At 39.0% G+C, this 21430-nt stretch overlaps 1 protein-coding gene across 1 annotated transcript; it reads right to left on the bottom strand.

Moving 5' to 3' along the window:
• Positions 1-246: 246 nt before the first annotated feature.
• On the bottom strand, positions 247-20613 carry PLA2G15 (phospholipase A2 group XV). The gene is made up of 6 exons (XM_074881557.1): positions 20367-20613; positions 12228-12384; positions 10632-10750; positions 9025-9123; positions 8405-8629; positions 247-4486 (listed from the first exon to the last, which is right to left on the bottom strand). The coding sequence occupies exons 1-6, from the start codon at positions 20512-20514 to the stop codon at positions 3975-3977; spliced, it is 1260 nt and encodes a 419-aa protein (XP_074737658.1). The 5' UTR covers positions 20515-20613; the 3' UTR covers positions 247-3974.
• Between the last annotated feature and the right edge of the window lie 817 nt (positions 20614-21430).

The raw sequence follows: 21430 nt of genomic DNA on the forward strand, positions 1-21430 counted from the left end.
TAGAAGATGAGCAAGAAGGAAGCAAACAAAAGAAATTGAGTTCTCAGTCCCACGTTTCCATAAATTCAAGAACAACTAACAGAGAACTCCAAATGTATCACAAGAGAGTAGGTACATTTGGAAGATGAACCAAAGAAGCAATTACTGTGAGAAAGTGAGCACCAAGAATCCGTGGGGAAGAACAACAAGAAGCTGACATTCCATCTGAGCAGTGAGACAACATGTTATTCACAACAGGAGACAAGCTGTATTAGATCAACTTTATTATGTTATCAAAGTTTGACAATAAAATATTCAAAATCTATTGAACACATTCATACACAAAAAGAGCATATAAAATGCTAGGTCTCAGAATATGTTCCATACAAAATACTGTTAGGTGTAGAGCAGCAAAGTCATTGCCAAACATTCCCTGAATTTAAGAGGGCCTTGAACACACTGTGCTCCAAGAACTACCTTAATACCAAACATTCCTTCCTTTGGTCTGCAAGTCCTTTGCAATTATTGCTAGTTATTGAAGCCTTCTGTTTTTAAACAGAATCACATAGTGACTCTGAACCTCTTCAGAAGTATTACAATGACAGCTGAAAGCTTCTTCAGCATTTTCTATACATTTTGTCAAAAGTAAGAAACACATTTGGTCCTCAAGACTGTTTTTGGTTTCTGAAAATATCCTGGAAGAATAAAACCAAGTAAAAGTTATGGAAAGAGAGACACGATCAATATGTATCAGGTATAACAAAGATATGTCAGTAAATTCAAACATTTCAACTGTGCAGTGTGGCAAAGCACCTGAGTTACTCCTCTTACAGAAATGCCACATTCTCCTCTCAAAGATTTATTTCTTCAGACCTCTCTCCCCACAAGAATCTAGAATGCTCAAGTGCACATGGCTCTAGCAGGCCTGTAACAGTAATGCTAAATCCTCTGGCCTTGCAGAGGAACACGCTGTAGTGAGTAAGCACTTCAACATGCTGAGTGAAGTGGTTCAGTTTCAACAACTAGAATAATGTAGTTTACTTGCTGCATTCACTTTTCAATGAGAACTCCATCCTAATATGCAAGAAACTGAAAATGAAGGGGCTGAAGATGATTTGGTAGGAAAAAAAAAATCACAACTTCCAGACATTAAACAGACCCATAGCCTGCAGAACTATCACATCCAATCAGAATCTCACCAGAAGCACTGTGCTTGCTCTAGCACAGTACTTAGAACTCGGGTACACACAGGATCTCAGATACACTCAGGTTCTTGCACAACAAGGCTTTATAGTGACAAAACAAAAGCAGCCCTGAAAAACTTTCAGCTTCATTTTACCAGGTTAACTAATCACAAGTTTATTTAAAGAGACACACTCTAGGGCCTGTCTACTAATGGAAAGCTGATTTACAAATCTTTAGGTTAAAAGATAGTCAACTGATCTCAGAAACACAGTACTAGGTTTCCAAAATTAGAGAATTTTTTTTTTTCCTTTTGGGGCACAAAAAATAGTATTAAAAGTAGTAAATGAAAAAAAGAATAAAAAAAGAAAGAACATATTTGAGTCATGTATTTTGGAACTTCAAATCAGAAAAAACCCTGAAGCTAGTCTTGGTATGAGACTGAAAATGCCACCGATTAATAGGTAAGGATCTAAATGAAGCTTAGAAACATTCTCCAGATTAGGTTAAGAACTGTTTTCCTATGTTATTTTCTCATTTTTTCAGCCCTTGATGCCCACATTGGTATCCTGCAATACAGCCTCCAGCCCTACTCATTCCAGTGCTTATTAACAGACATTCTACTTCAGCAAGAAATGGAGATTATGATGAACTGGTTTCTGTAATTTCTTTCTGTTATAAACCAGTAACATAGCAATTCATTCAAAAATTGAGTCAGACCACAGGAAGAGCTTTATCATCTTTGAGCAGTCTTGGAACACAAGCCTGAAGCTTATCCAGCTGACAGCCCTGCATAAACCTTGACTAAAGGACTTTTTTGTGGGATTTTTGTTGTTTTTTGGTTTGGGGGTCTGGGGTTTGTTTTTTTTTTTTCATTCCAACAGTTACCAATTACAAGTGGCTTGGGGCAACTCAGTACTTACTCTGGAAAAGTGTAGGCAATATTGCTGCTGAACTGTAGGTTCCTGGGCAACCCAGAACAAGACAAATGTTCCATTTTAAAAATCAGAAAAATGTGTACTCACCCTCAACAAAAGTAATAGGGGAAAAAGCAGGAGGAGAATAAAGCTACATACGGAAGTTAAAACCTAAGAAGATATTTAGCTTATCCATGACCCTCGTTCAAGCTGTTCTGGATTTACAAGTCATTTCTGAATTAAAACTTAAAGCCTTAAACCTACCTCCTGTTCCAGAATGTTTGCATTCTACAGTAACATGAGCTCAAGCCTGTCATTTCAACACATCTTACTGATACGTCTAATGGCAGCAAACATTTTATGCATGCTACCAAAACAGTTAAAAACTTTACCCTTTAGACAACTTCAGTTTCTTAAGTAATGAATCCTCAACAGTTCTGATGAGTTTCTGAAACTCTTAAAACATTTTTCTTAGAGGACCTAGCATTTTGAAAGCATTCAAAATTGTGTTTTCAGAAAACTAAGTGCAGTCTAACTGGGTGACTGTTTTTAAAGCAAGCAAAAGAAAATCTTCAAGTGAAACTATTTCTCCAACGGAACTTCGGTAGTCAAGGTTGCAGATACGATGGCCTTTAGACTATCATTTCTGTGGAGTTCAGAGTTGAATTTTTAAAAAAAACATTGAGTAAAACAATACTGTAGGAAATTAGGAGTTGCATGGTCAGCAATTTATAGAAACATTTAAGGAACAGTGTATCCCAGCTTCTTGAAACAGCAATAATGAAACTTATAATCTATGGGTAATGAATTTTAGTCTTAAAATACAAAGTTCCTTTTCAGCTGAATGCAGTGTTGCTCCAATCACTACTTGGTCAGTAACTGGATCACAGCCTAAGTATTTGACTGAGAACAAGCTTTATACTTTACACTGTATTATGCTGGCTTCCATTCCCTACTCCATTTCAGGAAGTTCACTTTACTTTTTGAATTAATGCCCACCATCCATTATCATTTCCATTACAGGAGATCATTTTTCACCCAGAAATGCAATTCTGTACTGTATAGATTGTTTGCCAGTATTCAGTTAGCTTTAATTTATGTACTACTCAACACAGCTATGGTTATTGCAAGCACCAACCACTGTTTAGCTTCTTCCCTTCATTTATAAATAAAGGACAAGCTGAGAATTCCTCAGACTCCAGATTGTATGTAACCAGGTTCTAGAAGTTGATGAGCAAACAATTTCTTCTTCTTCTAACAAAACCCCGAAAAGGTACCTAATAAGAAGCTTCAAGTAATTCACACATCTGTCTTTTTCCCCCAAAAGCTGTAATAAAAGAAAGGCTGGATTATGACAAAGGTAGTACAGCACCAGGCAGACCTCTTCCCTATCTTACCTAGTAGATATGCACATTTACAAACTAAGGTACTGGGAACTGTGGATCAGAATATGCAAGACCCTTTAAAGAGTTTACTGTGCTTCCCAAATTAATTTCATTCCCTTGTTTTATGGGCACCTGAAATTGCAATCCTTCCTAGCCCTCCCACTCCAAACCCTGCAAAGACCACACAAAGGAACTCAGGTATCTATGTTTCTATGTAGCATGTGCAAGGGGCTGCATAATCTCCAAATAAAAGTCTGTGTGAATATTGGACACAACACCAGAGGCACCAAAATGCATATCTGACCAAGTTTGCAGAATGTGAAGATACCATGAAGCATCATAAACACAAATCAGAGACAAACGATCATTTAGGACACCAAACAACTTCTTGAACACAGCCTTAAAAAAAAATAAATAATCCAAATATCTAAATATCAAGGGATTAAAAGGCATTTTCCCATATTTAAGGAAAGGCATCACAGGTGAGGAAAATAACTGTCAACACAAGATATCACAAATCAAAAAGCAGCTTTTTCACATAGGAGATAGTAGTATCATTGGATAGCATTTGAATATGCTCATTTCCTGAAAGCTCAAATATCACCACTTCCTGTTTTTGCATGTCCACCCACTTCTGACATTGCAAGGCACTCTGTAAGTTTACTGTACCGTCCCCATCACTGTAAAGAATCTTGGGTTCTTTGTCAGGAAAACTTTCATAATGGAAGGAATCAGGTGTTTCCACGCCAGTGCCATAAAGACAGTGTATACGCACACCAGGTGGTGTCATCTGGTAGACCAGGGGTTCAGTGTCTTGTCTCATGAGCCAGCCATCTTCAAAATTGATGTCCCTGTAGAATTTTCGGTAATCCTGAAGAGTGTAGTTAGCTGTAGGTGTGCTTACAAAGACTTTATCTGCAGGCCATGTGTAGTTGTAGGGGAGCATCCAATTTGTGGAAACGGCTGATCTCTGCTGGTCTCTAATCTTGAGTGAACTGATAACAGGTATTCTATTATTGTCACCTTAAAAAAAAGTAGAATTTCATTATACACAAAGCAAAACATGAATCTCGACCACCTGCAATTACTACCACTCACAGTGATAACATGAATAAAAAGATTATTCCCTTTGCTTACAGTAACAGTTTGAGAAATTTTTCATCATTTATGATTGTCTTGATGATTAACTTGTGCAAACTAACTTCTGATAATTTACAAATTTAAATACAAGTTAATGAATGAATGACAGACAAGCCAAGAACACTGCAGCCTTTCCAGTAAGTTCCTTTTTAAAGGAGAAAATATTTCCTGTATGAGCAAAGTAAGAAATCAGCTTTATTATTAGGCATTATTTATACCATTTGCAAGTTTTGTCTTAAATGCACTTCTGGAAGTGCGTTTTAAAGTGATTCTTGTACCTCGATCATGTTTTTCTGAAAGAACAGATAAATGCTACTATCCACACACATGTAAGAACTCATGAAGAGACTTTATAGGCTTAACAAAATGTTTAAAGTTTTGCACATTCAAAATAAGCAGAGTAGCAGTATTTCATTCAGTATAGTTATAAAGGTTACTATATGGTTTATTTACTATTTGGCCTAGTGTTTTACCAGTTTATACACTCCCTTTGTAACAAAGCCTACCAGAACATGCCTACAATTGAAAGTAAATAGCAGACTCTTAATAGTTACCTAAAAAGATAACTGTCATAAAAGGAAACAGAAGCCAAGCAAGTATTACTGTCTCTGCTTATGCTATCAAGAAAGAATGCTGCACTCAATGACCAAGTCACTCTTTGCATAGTACTTCAAAAAAGAAGAGTTAGAGCTTGTTAGCTTCTGGTGGGAACCACAGAAAGTTGTCAGTATTACTACCTTTCCTTCCAGTCAGCACTTCAAGACTGCTTAAATACTTGTGTTGCTCAGAACATAGGTTTTCTCTAATGTAGCACTAATATTTTCTAGCAACTCTGGTAACCTAAACTACATCTTTGCTGGGGAGGGGACACACACACGATGAACAACACACATGGATGGATGGACAGGACAGACTGACAAAACCAACAATTCTCAAAAGACCAGTTGATAACTACGATACATGGGAAATGTTTTCAGCTGGCCAAGCTTTTCCTAGGCATTATATTTTCTTAATAATATAAATCTAGAGAGTTTAAGACCTTTATTGATAATAAGCTCTAGCTATCCGATACCCAATAAACCACAAAATTGTTACATTTTACCAAATTGAGACTTACTCTTATTACAGAACTAGTGTTTGGCCAAAACATTTCAAGAATTTTTTGTAGACATTGAGTCCATTGGTTTTTTAGTAGTTTGTTCCAAAGATGGCTCAAACTACCACATGACTAAGTTACAATTTATATGCACCTTTCTTCATTTTAACCATTGTTCTTGCATAAGTGGCAGATATAGTGATTACTAGAAATGATTTTTTGGAAAAAAAAAGCTCTGAGACAGATCTGAGTTTATTTTCATGGTGACTGTCTGATCAGACCTATTATTCACAATGGCTGGCACACCTCAATTCTCATCAGCTGAACCTTGAATCAGATTTTCCATTATTAGGTCCAAGTGGTTACAGCATGTAGTGATCCACATCAACCACACCATAAAAACTGAAATACCAAAACCAAAACTGCTATTCTTGAAATAACACCGAAGTATATTTTTCTGTTCCATAAGGTGGCACTATTGCTTCAGCAAGGAGACCTAAAGCACAGTCTTTAACACCATCTTTAGGAGGACTATATGGAGACATTGCTAATATAACTCTGAAACAGATAAAAAGGAAACTCAAGAGCACAGCAAGAATCACAAAGGTCCTGGGAAATGTGTTTCATATTGTTGTGTGGTATAAGTACTTAACTGTGCACACTCACCACTAAGCCACTGAATACTACTTGGCAGTTTTCAGCAAAGAAAGCTCTAGTTCTGAATTGAACAATGAAAGGAATGTGTACAAATTTCCAGTAGAATAATCAAACACAGAACATTACTATTCCAGCCTTCTCTTACAGAACTGTTACAATATGCTTATCAAATCCTTTACTTCTCTGAAGTGTGGAAGTACTTTATGGCCAAGACCACGCTCAAGTCAGCAGGCACAACACTCAGTGACATAATAGTGAACAAAATATTAGGTCTAAAGAAGACACAGCTAGCATCTCAAACTGACAAAAACCTAATCAACCAAACCACCACTGTGAACTTGGTGTCTGCTTGCTGTAGGGGGCAGAACATCCTCACTTTATTGGCACTGGAATTGTAATGATGTAAGTAGTGATCCTGCAAAGCACATAAATAAGTAGGAGAAGGTTTAGATTTAAAGAAAATAATTCCACCTGTGTACTGTTTACCACTTTAATAACACATCTGTGATTTGGGACATGAAGTTGCTAGCCATTAGCATATTATAAACAGGAATGAAAGCAGAAAGAATGCATTCATAGCTTGCCTTGTCTTTCCTGCAGCAACACAGTATTTTTCTTTAAAGCAACAATTTCTCTGGATATTAACACCCTGATAGTGTCAATTTTAGAAACGCTTTAATAGACTCATGTAATCCAAGTGTTAATGCCTGATGGTGGTGATTTACTACAGATATTAGAGACAGAACTAGCCTAAAAATGTGCGTTCTCATATTATGTTCTGCCTATTTAACTTTCCTACATGATTTTTAAATTTCTGCTCCAAAACACAGAGTATAGTGTACAGACATACAGATTAAGAGATGATTACATTTAGTAGAAACTGAACTATTCATTATGCATTTGTATAGCTAGCCACTTTGGATGAGATGCATTATAAAGGATAAACAAGATATGAAGCACAAAAGTTTATTCCAACAAAAATCTATGACTGGAATTTTATGTAATCACGTGGAGTTTTATGAAGGTGATATTAACATTGCTCATTTCCTGCACACAAATGTGTCAGACAAAGCTTGCGGGAAAAGATAAATCAATTTTTAAAGTGCCATTGCAATAGATTTAACAACGTATAACTCGATACGAACATCCAGTTTAAGTTTTCCAATTAGTAACTGAGTTGTGCACTACTATTCAGAATCAAATGCCTTTGCTAAGCAAATCATTCTTTGATCTGTCCATGCATGGCTGGCACTTGCTGCATGTTCTGCATTTTGATGAAGTCCAGTTTCTGATGTCAGCTTTGTTTAGTGATATCCGAAGCTAACAAGTCAGAAACAAGCTAAAAAACCAAGCCAGAAACATCATGAAATAAGTGTCAAAGCACATGAAATAATTATGGTATCACATGATGGGGTGAATGAACTTTTTCCATCAGTCATTTGCAGTTACTTAGTAAAATATGTTATGCTGTTATGCTTCTTGATTCAGTATTGGGTTTTTTAGTCTCAGGCATATCCAGTATACTAAAACAAAGATCTCCAAGGTTCACTTTCTTTATATCTAGACTTATAACTTTTGACAGGCATTTGTGCAGTGGGCACCACTTCACCACCATGTGTGCAATTTTCCCTTAATGTTAACCTCAAGCAGCTGTGTGATCCTTAATCAAAGAAAACTACTGAATGCTCTGGAGTCCTTGTTAGCTTTGCAGAACAGAGAGCAATCAGGCTGGAGGCTGAAGTGACAGAAATAGAAGACACCAGGCCAAACAGCAGATGAGACAACAATCTGCTGAAAAGAGGTTAGGATAGGTCAAGAGGGGATGCAGCTCCAGGTTAAGGGATGTAACAAAATTCAGTCCACTCCCATGAACATGAAGAATAACAGTCTGGTCACAGGGCTTGAAACATCAAGTTGCCATCACTTATGAAAAGATTATTTTTAACTTCATAGTATCTTAAACTCTGATCCCCCAGTCTTACAGTTAACAGTCTAGTTAGTACCTTGCACAACTAACAAAATACATTGCAAGCTCTCAAATTACCTACCTGAAGCCAGCACACGCAGAGTTTTAGCCACTCCTCCCCATGGAGCGCCTAATGACACATAATCCTTGATGTACTTGTCTTTCCAATCCTGAGTCTGATGGTTGAGGAAGTAGAGGGTGTACATATTACCCATACTGTGGGCAATTAAGACAACAGGACTTCCATACTGCTCATACATTAACTCTATCATCTTGCGGAGGGCCACAAAATAGTCTTCATTCTCATCTAAAGTAAACATACACAGGTTACACAGTTATAATTATTAACTGTGAATGCTGAACTTCAACACAAGTCTTTAAAAGGCTATTTTTTTTCAAACCATCTGTCAAATTAATAATGCAGAGCTGAGAAATTCCAGTATTACTCAGGAGGGGTGGGTGTTTTTATGGAGATGCATTTTGGTGGTGTGTTGTTTTTAAGCAAGTCTTAAGTAGCAAATTGTTTAAAGCAAAAAAAGAAACCACACCACAGAGCTTTCATCTGAGTCCGGGGGTACTCAGGCCCCAAGAACTAGTCAAAATTAAGTTTAATTGTACAGATGGAATGGGAGAAGAGACACAAAACATTATTTGCTGGTTGGAAGTGTCAAAATTTTGTTCAAGTAACAATATGTTAATTACTTGGTGCCTTTCGCCAGTCATAAGGTGCTCCTCTTACATCTTCATCACGTTTGTAGCCCCAATCTACCAGACTCTGCACCAGCATATAAAAGTAACTGCCTGTAGACAACAAATAAGAGAAACAGAACAGTGAAAACATTAGCATTAGAAGCAGCTGTCAGACACCATCACAAAACAAACTAAGTCTGGAGGCATTATCTCTGATACCATATATACAGACATTAAAACTGTAGTCTTAATCTTTGACAATCTAGAAAGCTGCATATTAAACAAGATGAGCTATGCTCACTGTCCCCCAAAAGTGAGGGAATACCATTATTAAAAGCTCTTATTAGTTGGCTGATCTATCAAACAAATGTGGCAACAAAACATGGCATACACAGAACAGATAAGTTTCCTCAGCAGAAATGTGTCTTACCCTTGACCTGTACAGAATACACCTCAAAAATTACTACATTGGAGTCCTAGCTTTTGTTGATTACAAATTAGCTTCAGGTAAGGTATAAAATACATTCATAAAGTTGGCCTAGACTTCAACATTAATAGTGGCAGCAAATGCTTACAGTGTACCCCAGGGCAAAATTCTGGAAACTACCCCAAAGCTTTTTATCTATCAGGTAGTGGACTAAGACTTAAGTGACTAAACATAATGCTCTAATAGCAAAGAAGGGAAACATTTGCAGACTGGCTAATGTTATATATTGAAAGATCTTACATATTACAAGCTTTGAGACATAGGCATTAAGTATCACCACAATTAAATGCATCTAGTAACAGTTTGAAAAACTGTCAAAACATCCTATTGAATATCACAGTCATATTTAAGTTTTGAGCAGAACCTCACTCAGTCTTGAATACTTATCATATAGCCCCTGAAGTGAACAGAGGCATTTTTAAAAATGGCATAGTTCTAGTTATAAGAATCAGTGAAGATCATTAAGTCCATTACTGCCCTTTTGGAGCTTGCTCCCTAAAGAAATCCATGCTACAAAGCATGTGAAGCTCATTGCATTACTATTAAATTAGTTAAGACTTCAGCCACAGCTAACAACAACTCTCAAAAGCTTCAGGTTCGGTGTTTTCTGAAAGATGACTTCTACAAAAGCGCTAAACAAAACACACCTGCAAACACATTAAAGCAGAAATCTTTTGCAGCACACACATAATTATATAATTATTCTGACATCAACAAAAGACAGGGAACTACAGAGTATGGTATCATATCTCCCAAGCCCATTAACTCACTCCTAAGGCCAAAGAACATCTTACTCAGAACCAAGCTAAAATTAAGTATTTTTATTTTGGTTTTGTTTGTCAAGCTCCAGTCACAGATTTTTCTGCTCAACCCATCTCATTTTCAAAGTGCCTACTCAGGTTTCATCCAGAGAACTTAAATTTGGCACAAGACTACCAGAAGACATGCAATCTTCTTGTCTCAATGTATCAGGTCAAACAGACAAAATAATACAATGCAATGCAAACAAAAAAGTTTTTCTACTTCTAATTAGAATTGTAATTTGAAATCACATTTCAGTAGCTCGTTGTGTAAAGACACACTGGAAAAATCCTACAAGTGACAAAGCACTTCAGACACGGCTTGTACATACCAACGCTCCTTTTACTTGGGTCAAGGAATTCCAGGGAAAATGTCTGCCCAAAACCTGGGACTCTGATATCCACTCCATCTGGTGGTTCTGTAATCTTACTTGTTCGATTATATACCAGCCTGGGGGGAAAAAAGAAGGCGAGAGAAAAACATGAAACATGTCACATTACCACATGACAGCTCTCATCTACTCTTACAGTCTGAGTGCAGTAACAAGAACTTTAAGTACTATTATCCAGAAGAACAAAAAAACCCCACCACAAATAGGCAGACATGGTAAGAGTACTCTAATGGCTAAAAGTTTATACAATCAAACAATTATTTTAATTAGTTTCATGCTTTACATGTAGAATCTGAGACTTATCTTCTCTATAAAACCAAGTATACAGAATTGTGGCTGAACTTCAACTTTAGAATAAGCTACTTTATATAGTTCTATTCCATTTCACTTTGCATCAAGCCACACAATGGAGAAAACTCATCAAGAACATAAGAATGTGGCAGTAGAAGATAAAATACCTGTAAAATCAGATATCAGAAAAATTCTCCTAGATAAAAGTAATTCATTTCTGCTTAACTAGAACATCTATACCAGAATAAGGGAGTACTTGACATTTCTTGACTAATAACCTCAGGAAACACAGAGGTATTGAGTGTTTTGTAGATACTTTTCAAATCAATTTGAAATACAAAGGATCTGGAGCACTGGGTCAGGGTTGGGTTTTTAATTATTGTTGTTGGGGTGGTTTTTTTGTTTTTTCTTAATACTATATCAATACAATTGCTGGTTTTGAATGCAAGTTTTTACCCCTAGATGAAGTCTTAGAATCTTAACTGATACTCAAATCTTCACACACCAAGTCGCCCTAACCTGTGTAAGGCATATAAAGCAAGACTTAAAGCAGAGGTACAACTTCGCTACAGCTCAGTATATTCACATAAAAGAGCAACATGCCAGTACAATATTTTTAAATTGCACAAGCTAAATATTTCATTGTTTTCAGAGAGATATTTATATGACTTTTTACAGGTACATTAATGAAGCAGACTGAACGATTAAATAGTCTGGAAGCTTTAAATTAGGTAATGTTTTAAACCAAAATAATTCTGGAAAGATTTCCAGACTGCCCTTGATGGACCCCATCTGTCTCAGCTGCCTGTGAGACTGCTCACTAATGACACACTGCCAGCAAAAGGGCAAGCTCACATTCCTCCTGCCTGTCCCCCCCGAGCTGCCCAATGTACCTCCTTCCCCCTTGCCTCATCAAAGCTTAAGTAACTCATCAAAAAAGCAGCAGATGTTCTGCTTTAGATAAACTTACAGAAGTGCCTGATAAGTGCCCAGACCAACACTAGGTAAGGTAGGAGACAAAGTGGAAAAAAGAGAACCTCTGTTTTTCATCAGAGATAAACAGCTACCTCAGATGCAACAGCACCACATCTTCTGATCCATCCCGTTACTCTACCTAGCAGAATTCCAAGTCATTTCTCTCACTGGTCTTGAATCAGAACAGAAAGTTTAAGGTGGCCATTCTGTACAAAGCATGTCAGTCTAAGGAAAGGAGATAACTGCAAAGAGCAACATTTGTGGTCTCACCTGATATTATCAATCCAGCAGTCAATGATAACAGGCAGAAGTAATTCTAAATTCAGCCAGAGCGTAAAATAACTGTCTGTCTTCTTAGAGCAGAGATAATGCACTACTGATGGCTTATCTAACTTGGCTTCCAACTGATTACCCAAGTCCCCCGGAACTGAAAGATATAAAAACAAGACACTTAAAATTAAAGCGTATAACATTTTACATTAGAATATACACATCTTAATACTGTAGCCCTCATATGCAGTATCGCTGCATCCAGAGATACCATTAAGTTCTGTAACTGGATAAAAAATATTACATCAGAACAAAGTACTGCATGCATACTTTCCACTGAAAATATTTGGATTTTCAAAAATCATGAGCTGGGGAGCCACCATGTAGAATAATTCTGGATCAACAATTCATAACTTCAAAGAGTAGACTATATAGGAACAGGTCACACTAGGCCATGGGTATGAAAAACAGATGGTCTCAGATGTTATCAAAGTTATCTGTTTTAAAGTGCAAACTGAATCTTTCTGAAAAAATTTTTTCTTCGGAGTATTACAGCTGCACGTGCAACTCTCTCTGTTCTCTTTAAACAGTTGCTTGCAAACCATCAATTTGACATTAAAAAAATGTGAAAAGTGAAAGCAGCTCCATTTATGTTTATTTTCACTTCTTCACCTCCAACCACATTTTTGCTACACAGGATTTAGTTAGCTAGCATAATAATCCAAATACATAGTTTCATGTGTTTTGCATTCAGGTTTAGATGCAACAAGTTTTGATCTTCACCCTTTTTTTGATACAGTACATCAGTAATACTTGGAGGGAAGGGTCTTGTATTTGCATCTGCTCTGAAGTTCACTGTTCTTAAGGCACATACTAAATGCCAGTATTCCTTTGATGAAGTTTTATTTTCCTTTCTTTTAAACACTAGATGGAGACAAGAATATTATTTCTAAGTTAGAACTAAGCTTAAAAAAATGCTCTCACAATTTTCAGCAACAAGTTTCCAGAGAAACTTCTTACATTGTTATATTTAATCATTTTTCCCTCAAGAACCAGAAACGCAATGATACTACAATAACTGAAATGTTTCTCTGTATTAGATAAATCTAGGAGTTAAGCACTTAAGGGTCCCCCCACCCCTTTCAGCTCCACACACCCCAGCCTTTCTGGGGGGTGTATAACTGTATCCTGTTTACTTGTCAATGTTTAATTTTGAAGTTTTTTAATGCAGGCCTACCCTTACTGTTGGGTTTTTGTGGCCACTTCAGGCAATTATTTCATCAAAACAGTTTAAGTTTTGTAAAACACTGATACTCAGCAGTGGCTTAAAGAAAGAGATAATATCTTTTAGCGGAACACCTGACTTAACTGGAAAGCCAGATGTGCTTTCAGAGAAACACTTATTGCAAACTAAAAAAAAAAAGGACAGAACTTCAGACTATAGACCTGGACAGCTACTCTTACAACCTTCGACCACTGCACATTATGTCCCACCAGAAAAGATATACCTCAGGATTTCTTTATTAACTACCCCTACTTTCTCATTAGGATTTTAGTGGTTTTATTTTTGTAATCTTAAGTGAAATGTTAAAAGACCCAGTAGCTGACCACAGTTTATTTCAGGTCATATTTCAAGGACTCCGATATACTGGAAAGCATAGCAAGGAAGATTACAGTATTGCATCACACCCTAGAAAGAGTTTACTGAAGTTCAGTCTCGAAACCTCACAAAACGCTGTTTAGTTATTGCTTATAGAACTATAAGGCAACAGCTTATTCCACAGTCTCGTGCCTGTGCTGTATCAGTGCTTTTAATTAGAAAAGGAACAGAATGTAATTCTATTTATATCAATCATTCATGGCTGGCCAGTTTCAGCAGCAAACCTGCCAAGGACAGAACAGGTTGATTTTGTCTTCAGTTTCAATGCAAAACAAAATTAAAAAGTGACATTCTGTCCTACCCTGGAATCTCGTTTCCTTGGGTAAAAATCAAGTTCTTCCAAAGACACTTTTCAAAGACTTAGACAAACACCTGAAGTATCAGAGTTTTAAGAACTTACTGAGGTTTCCAAACAGCACTCAAATAATCATAAGGACTCCCACTCAGAGTAGGAAGACTGAAGAAGAACTGAAGAAGTTTAAGATTATAATCAAGATACATTTATCAAGAAGAGTACGGAAAGCAGGAAACTGTACAAAGTCTCACTTGGACATAATGGAGTGATCTTAGATTAACTGCAAGTTTAATTTGGTTAAGGTATTTTATCCTCAAGCTTCTTGAGGATAGAGGCTGTGTTCCTGTGTCCAATTCAGAGCAGAAGATGAGAAACATTACATACTAATTTTTACTCAAAGGATAATAAGGAACAAGTTGAAAAGTGGTAATTTTATGTAATTCTAAACAAAAGATAAGGGGCAAGTTTCACCTGTGCCAAGACATAATACTGAACTTGAAAAATAAAGTTTCACATACAGGTGTGATGCCTATTTGTTTATAAAGCAGGGATTAACCAAAAAAGTTTTTTTCAGGTTTACATTTCCAATTAACAGTTAAACTGCTAATCACTGTAATTTACAACGAGTGTTTTATTTTCTAAAGTATATTATGCAAACTGAAGAGAGTTCACAATGAAGCTATAGGGAACAAAATGCAAATTTTGATTTTTCAGATTATGGAAGGAAACATGCAAGATCTTCAATCCTCACCCCACACAATTTAACAGTGTTAATGATTTACATTTCTGCTGGAGAACTACTTAGTGGCTTTTTGATAAGTAACAGGTTAAAAAAGATCACACTGAAGATTAATTCTTTAAGATAAAGACATACCTTTCTGAATTTTCTGTGATGGCATTTGAAAGCAGTAGAAAAAAAACACATTTCCCTTTGCTTTCAGACCATGCACACAAAGCATCTCTGAGCAGAGTAATCTGTAAGCAATTTTTCTCCTTATCCTCTCATCTACCAATATCTGTAGTTTCTAAGCCATTTTCCTGGAAACATTATAAAGAGTTCTTACTTTTTAAAGCCTGCAGACAGGCCCCATAAATGTAGAAATTAACTGGCAAGTGAAGTTCTGCAGAATACATCAGCACTAGATAAGACTGGATGTCCAAGAAAAGATCTCAAGCAGTACCCTTGCTTCCCTAATTTGCAGTTCTGCAAAACATGTACTGACTTTTGAACTGCAACATTTGGAAATATGAGAATTCATATTCCACAGAAAAAAAGTGTTTCCATCAAATTTGATGATCTGTCAGTTCTAGCATATGCTCATTTTTCACAAAGATAGTAATCCCAACAGAACTCATTCTAATACAGCGATAAGCCCAATTCACTTCCACTATTATGGTATCCTTGGCTGGGTTTTTTTGTCTCAGCTGACCTGTCAAAACTAAATCTCCTTCTGGGATGTGTTCTTGTGTGATTAAACTTTACAGAAAGTGCAATTACAAATTTCGTTTGAGAGTTTAAAAGAGGTTACAGACTTTTTCAAGTCTGGGAACTACAATAACTAGTTTTAGGATACACTGATACTCCTGTCTATCACTATCCTTAAGTCTTAATGACCAATTCACAGTTTGCAGCCAAAGACATTAATCAAATTGCACCCTGGAAAGTGACTTGCCTTAATACTGCTCATGAATCAAAGAGAAAAGGATCTTCAACAAGAGCCATGAATAGGGGGATCTTAAATTTCATTTGGAAAAAAAATAGTACCTATATAATAACAAGGGGGGGGAAGCTATTGTTTGTGTGGCAAAGAGGCCATCAGTTGATACTTTTTTTACTACTTTTATCTGAAATGCAAACACCTTTGGATATATATCAACTATCATGAATTTTTAATTGGTATAATTTCCTTAAATACTTGTCATCTTCTTGGTTCTATAAATTAGCCTTCCTTCAAAATGAACCAAGTTTTCTGGAAAATTAATTTTAAACTCTGACCACAGTTCTCCAAGGAGAATGTCTCAACATGGCTCACAGGCTCAATGACAGACTGCCACAGAAAAGGCTTGTGTTTAAAATTAGGAACAAGAAAGCAAACAACATCTCACATGATACTTATAGATACCTCAGATCACATGAGGCATAAACATTTAAATCACTCCTGATATCTAGCCAACTGACCATACAAACATGCACACCTCAATTAGCAGTCAGCAGGAATTCACAGGCAAACCTCGTTTGCATGTAAATCAATTATTAACAAACTTAATTTAGGTGTCTTTCTAGAAAACTTTAGCCAAGTACCTAACAAATTGTTTGCAGAAGGTATCAGAACATTGATATAGTAATTGTGTTGAGTCAGCTCTAACAGGTAAAGAGTTCAGAGAATCCGCCACTGATCTTATAAGGACAGGTTATCAGCTCCCAAAATTGATAAGACATGAGATAGTATGCAGTGATTATTGATGGACTATATGAGAAAATGAAGGAGGAAGAACAGCCCCAAAATAAAGGAACTTCATATTGCAAGCATTAGAAGACAAGTGTTGAATATATAACCAAACTGATAAGAGAAGTGCAAAAATACCGTAATTGCCAGAAGTACTTGCACAGAACATATATATAATCTATATTTAGTAGATATTGTCAGTAGAGTAGAGGTATTCAGTAAGTTGTCCTGGTTCTTAAAGGAGATTTTCCTGTTATGAATCTATGGTCCTGGCTGAACAGGAAACTCAAAAAAAAAAAAAAGCATGAAAGCAATGCAGTATCTTAAGTAGTCTCCTTTTCCCCAGGAATGCTTGAGAGAGGAACTCCAAGACCTTACATTTTAATAAGCATTGTCTCTTTGATATCAAGCCTTCAGGCAGGACTCTGGAAATAAGGTTTTGACTTTTACCTCGTGTTTCTTCTTTTCTAGTAGCACTATTATAGAATACCCTTTGATGCTTTGTTATTTAAATCTCATAGAAAACTGAGCAATTGCATTGCAGTATTTTGCTGTCAGTTACTACCCATGTCAGTCTGGTCCCTTGGTATGCACAAACATGGTGTTCAGCGTAGTAGCTCCTGCTACTAAGGCACCATTTGCTGATGCACAGACCAGTTTAAAAAAACATCCTAATCCAAGTGGAGCGGTGCCACTCTCCACATTCCTTGTGCCAGCTCCTCCATTAACGTCATTCAACTACAAAATTAATCAATTCTTCCTCAACAGGTTACTTTTCTCATGCTCTAGCAAGACAAATGACTCCACAAAGTGGCCAATAAGCAGGCACAAGGAAAGCTGTGGGAGCACTAATGAGCTGTAAGATTGGCTTAGATGTTTCACAGAACCACACCTCACCTGAGCCAGTTAGGGGGCTCTACAAATCTGAGATCTGTTGTCACCACAACTACAGCCAATAGTTACAAGGCTGTATTCAAGAAGCAGTATTTTTATTAGTACCTGGGGAGCACAACGAAGTTACCCATATACCAGCAACGCCCCATATTTGCAAACTACTGCTCTACTTCCTCCTCCGTTACTTGGGTAAGTGCAGGTTGCAACTTCAAGTGGGGTTATTACACAAAAAAAAATGAGAACAAGTTATCCTGCATCTTGTGACCATTGAACATTGTCTAACACCTTTATGAAGTGATCATTATGTTGACAACATTCCTTTAAACAACATTCCTTCTTTCTTTATTCCTTAAGATCAGATGGCCAACTTGCCATACACAGAATAGGATTAATCTTGTTAACTTCCCTTTCAACTTAAGAGTTTTAACTTCCAAAGAGACCAAGAGTGAATGCTTAGCTCATGAGACATTTACTCAGAGATAAAACTGAACACAAATGAGGAATTAAGGGTCTAGATGCCAGCCTGATAAATCAGGAGGATCAACTCTGCATCCCCCTCTCATATGGGCTCTAAAACCATCTCAGGCTTGTATAGGCCTGTATAATGCAGCCTTACATACACCTCTCAATCCTCTTTAACATTTGTGATTCCAGGGCAATGTGTGTTTTTCTCCCCTCTCCCAAACACCTGTGTTAAACCAGCACTTAGAATGCCTCCCTAAATGATTCTCCTAAACCCTGCTACCATCCTCATCATAGTAATTCCTAAAAAGCTTATCTTAACGTGTCACATACGCAAGAAGGGTGAAGAAAAGGTCATGAAAAGTTAACTAGAATCAAGATGAGAACATTTCATACAGAACCAGTGAGTGACCGACAGTCACTCCTTCCTCTCCTTTATTTGTTTGACCTTCACTGCCCATGTCATGGCTAACTGAAGCTAAGCTCTTAGTGCAGGTGTTTTTACAATGACAGTCATTTCTATACATCAAAAAACCATGGTATTTTACAATAAGAAGTTACAGCAAATCACTCCCTAAGAGTGCCTACTTTCTCAAACATACAAATAACTCAGAAAAATTATTTATGTTAAAACCCAATGAATCTTCACAGGTCAGGACTGGACAGCAGAAAACAGCACCTTTGAAAACAGACACTGACTAGAATAGTAAGCGATGCAAGTTCTGTAGCATTTGATGAAAATTAACTTTAACAGCAAGAAAGTGTGTGTTTTAAACTACTCACTGATGTATGTGTGTGCTCAGCCATGCAGTATTTACCAGAAGGTCTCTTAGGAAAACAAAATGTAGGTCAGCCATAGTTTTTAGAAGCATCCTTAGGTAACATATATACTTACAGTAGATCCATCAGTAGTAACTCCATGCTTCTATAATCAGTATCTCTATCCCCATTGCTTTTAAATCTTCTTTCTTTCATAGCTAGAGATGAATATTGGATCAGTAACTAAAACACTATCACCTTTCTCATCGAGAAGCTTGCACTGGAGTAAGTGCCAAAGCTCATTGCTAAAACCCAGCATTAGAGTTGAGAGGTGGGATGAAAGATTGCTTCTAACCTCCACAGACAGAACTCAACAAACTTTTGTTCACGTTTCTACTCCAGCCTCTTAGGCCATCCTTTTGCAGTTTCCACTTCCAAATCTACATCCTCTCACATTAGTTCCTCCATCTATTAAGAACTGCGAATTTGTACATGGTGGTCCCGAGGTACACTTTAAAAAAGTTCTTGTTTAGTGTTTGCCCTTTTATGTCAGAGGTCTGTAACAGTAATAATAAAGTCAACAGCAGAGCCTACATTATTATAAATGGAGCTTAAACTGAACAACATACCACTGGTTATCCTTTTCCCAGTATTTTTCCAGTTTCCTCACTTTTTCTTCCCCCTTTATCACAAAGGGTAACCGCGTAATAAGAACATGGAACACAGTGAATACATTCACAGGACTGACTACTGACATTAATATCACCAAATGCACTTAGGGTATTGGAATGCTTAAGAACTACAATTTCAGTAGGCAAGTTATTAAAGCATTTAAAATTTATTTACTGTTCTTATCAATAGACACTAAAAGCATCTAACATGTTACTTAGTAACTATTATATGAATACTTTCCCCTTATTTGTTACAAGCTATTCTGTGCTAACAGGTGAAACCACAGGCCAGTAACCTGTATTCATTTTCTATGTTGTGTGATGAAATAAGTCTTATTTTTTGACTACTTGTAGTTTGACTGCTGTAACACCCAGTCACTCCCCTTTCCGCATCTGATTCCAACCTCTTTTATTCATACGGAGTAAAAACTTGGTAAGCAAGGGTCTAGTTTTAGTTAGTGAGCTAAAAATGTATTTCAGCGAGCCTTGTTTTAGTTAATGAACTAAAAGTGTATTTCAGCGAGCCTCGCTTCCCCCACGCCCACTGGCAAGGAACGGCAACCCAGCGTTTCCCGCAGGCCCGCGCCCCTCCGGGGTGCGAGGTGCCCGGCCCCCCCCGACCCGGGCCTGGATTTTTCGCTGTTGCGGCCGGGCCAGGGACGGGCCGTCAGTGCCGGGGCAGCGTTACGGCGAAGACGCTCCATGCCCAGCGCCGGCGCCCCCCGGTACCAGCAGCAGCCGGGGCGCTCACCAAGCGGGGTTTCTCGGCGAAGCATCCCGGAGACCCCGGGCAGCGGCGGCGGCCGGGCGGGGCGCAGACCCCCGCGGCTGTGCCCACCGCGCCCCGGGCCTCCCGCCGCCTCCCTGCCAGGGGCGCGACAGCAGAGACAGCGGAGGGCTGCCCCGCTCCCGCGGCGCCAAACGCACGCACCGCCGCCCCCCGGCTCTTACCCAGCACCACGGGCGGCCCCGCGGGCCGGCGGCGCGGCAGGCACCCGCCGCCGGGGCAGAGCAGCAGCAGCAGGAGGAGGAGAGGGAGGCTGAGGACGGGGCTCCCTCCCCAGCGCGGGAGGAGCCTAGCGCCGGCCGGCGAGACCATCACCCCAGCGCATAACCCCGGGCCGGGAGCCACCGCCACCACCCCGCGCCGGACGCGTCGCTGCGCCGGGGCTGCCGCGGCCGCCAGCGGAGTGCGGCCCCGCCGCCCGGCCCCGCCAGAAAAGGGCCCGCCCCGCCCCGCGCAGCCCGGCCGGCCCCGCCCCCTCAGCCGGCCCCGCCCCCGCAGGCGTCAGCAGCCGATTGCGGAGAGCCCGAGCCGCCGCGCGACAGCCGCCTCAGGCTCTGCCGGCGGGAGCCCGCGCTCCCCTCAGCGCCCGCCGCCCCTCCGCCGCCACGGCCCTGCTCGGTGCCCAGCCCCGCTGAAACCTCTATAAAAGTGGCGGCACCACCCCGGCTTTCCGGGGCGCCCGGCTGCCGCGGGCCGTGCCGTAGCCCCGGCCCCGCCCGTGTGAGGCAGAGCGGACAGGTAGGGCTCCCCGCAGGCCCGGGCTGAGGCCTCTGGGCCCGCAGTTACGGAGGGAGGAGTGCTGCCGGGAGTACCTTTGTCTCACGTTACTACATCGACAGTTGTGTGATCGTGACGATTTCTAAAAGCGAAATCAGGGGCGTTTGCCGCAAAATTTATGCATAACAATAGATAGCACGTAAGGGGCGTGGTCAGAATGGTTTAAGGAAAGCCAAAAATATTTGGCAGAGTTTGGAATTTCAGTATTACACCGCCAAGAGACTGGACATCTGATAGAAAAGCTTATGGGCATAGCTGTGCTTCAGGCAACACCTGACTAACATGATGGCTAATTGGTACAGAGTATCACTGAGGTCAGGCGTTTGGCAATACTAAAAAAAAAATCATTAGACCTTTATACACGTAACAAGAACACCTAGACTTGTAATTACAGTAATTTAAAACCAGAAGGGGTAGAAGCATTTGTGCTTCAGCAATAGCAGTTAGTAGG

Source organism: Strix uralensis, chromosome 12, assembly GCF_047716275.1.
Source record: "Strix uralensis isolate ZFMK-TIS-50842 chromosome 12, bStrUra1, whole genome shotgun sequence".
Lineage (NCBI taxonomy): Eukaryota > Metazoa > Chordata > Aves > Strigiformes > Strigidae > Strix > Strix uralensis.

What these genes read in the sequence shown, in the direction of transcription:
- PLA2G15 (XM_074881557.1), bottom strand. Translation starts at nt 20,514, where the DNA reads ATGGTCTCGCCGGCCGGCGCTAGGCTCCTCCCGCGCTGGGGAGGGAGC. An exon ending in TGCTGGATTGATAATATCAG is followed by an intron (nt 10,751 to 12,227) that starts GTGAGACCACAA and finishes TTTTCCCCCCAG; the next exon opens with GCTGGTATATAATCGAACAA. An exon ending in TGACTGGCGAAAGGCACCAA is followed by an intron (nt 8,630 to 9,024) that starts GTAATTAACATA and finishes TGTTTACTTTAG; the next exon opens with ATGAGAATGAAGACTATTTT.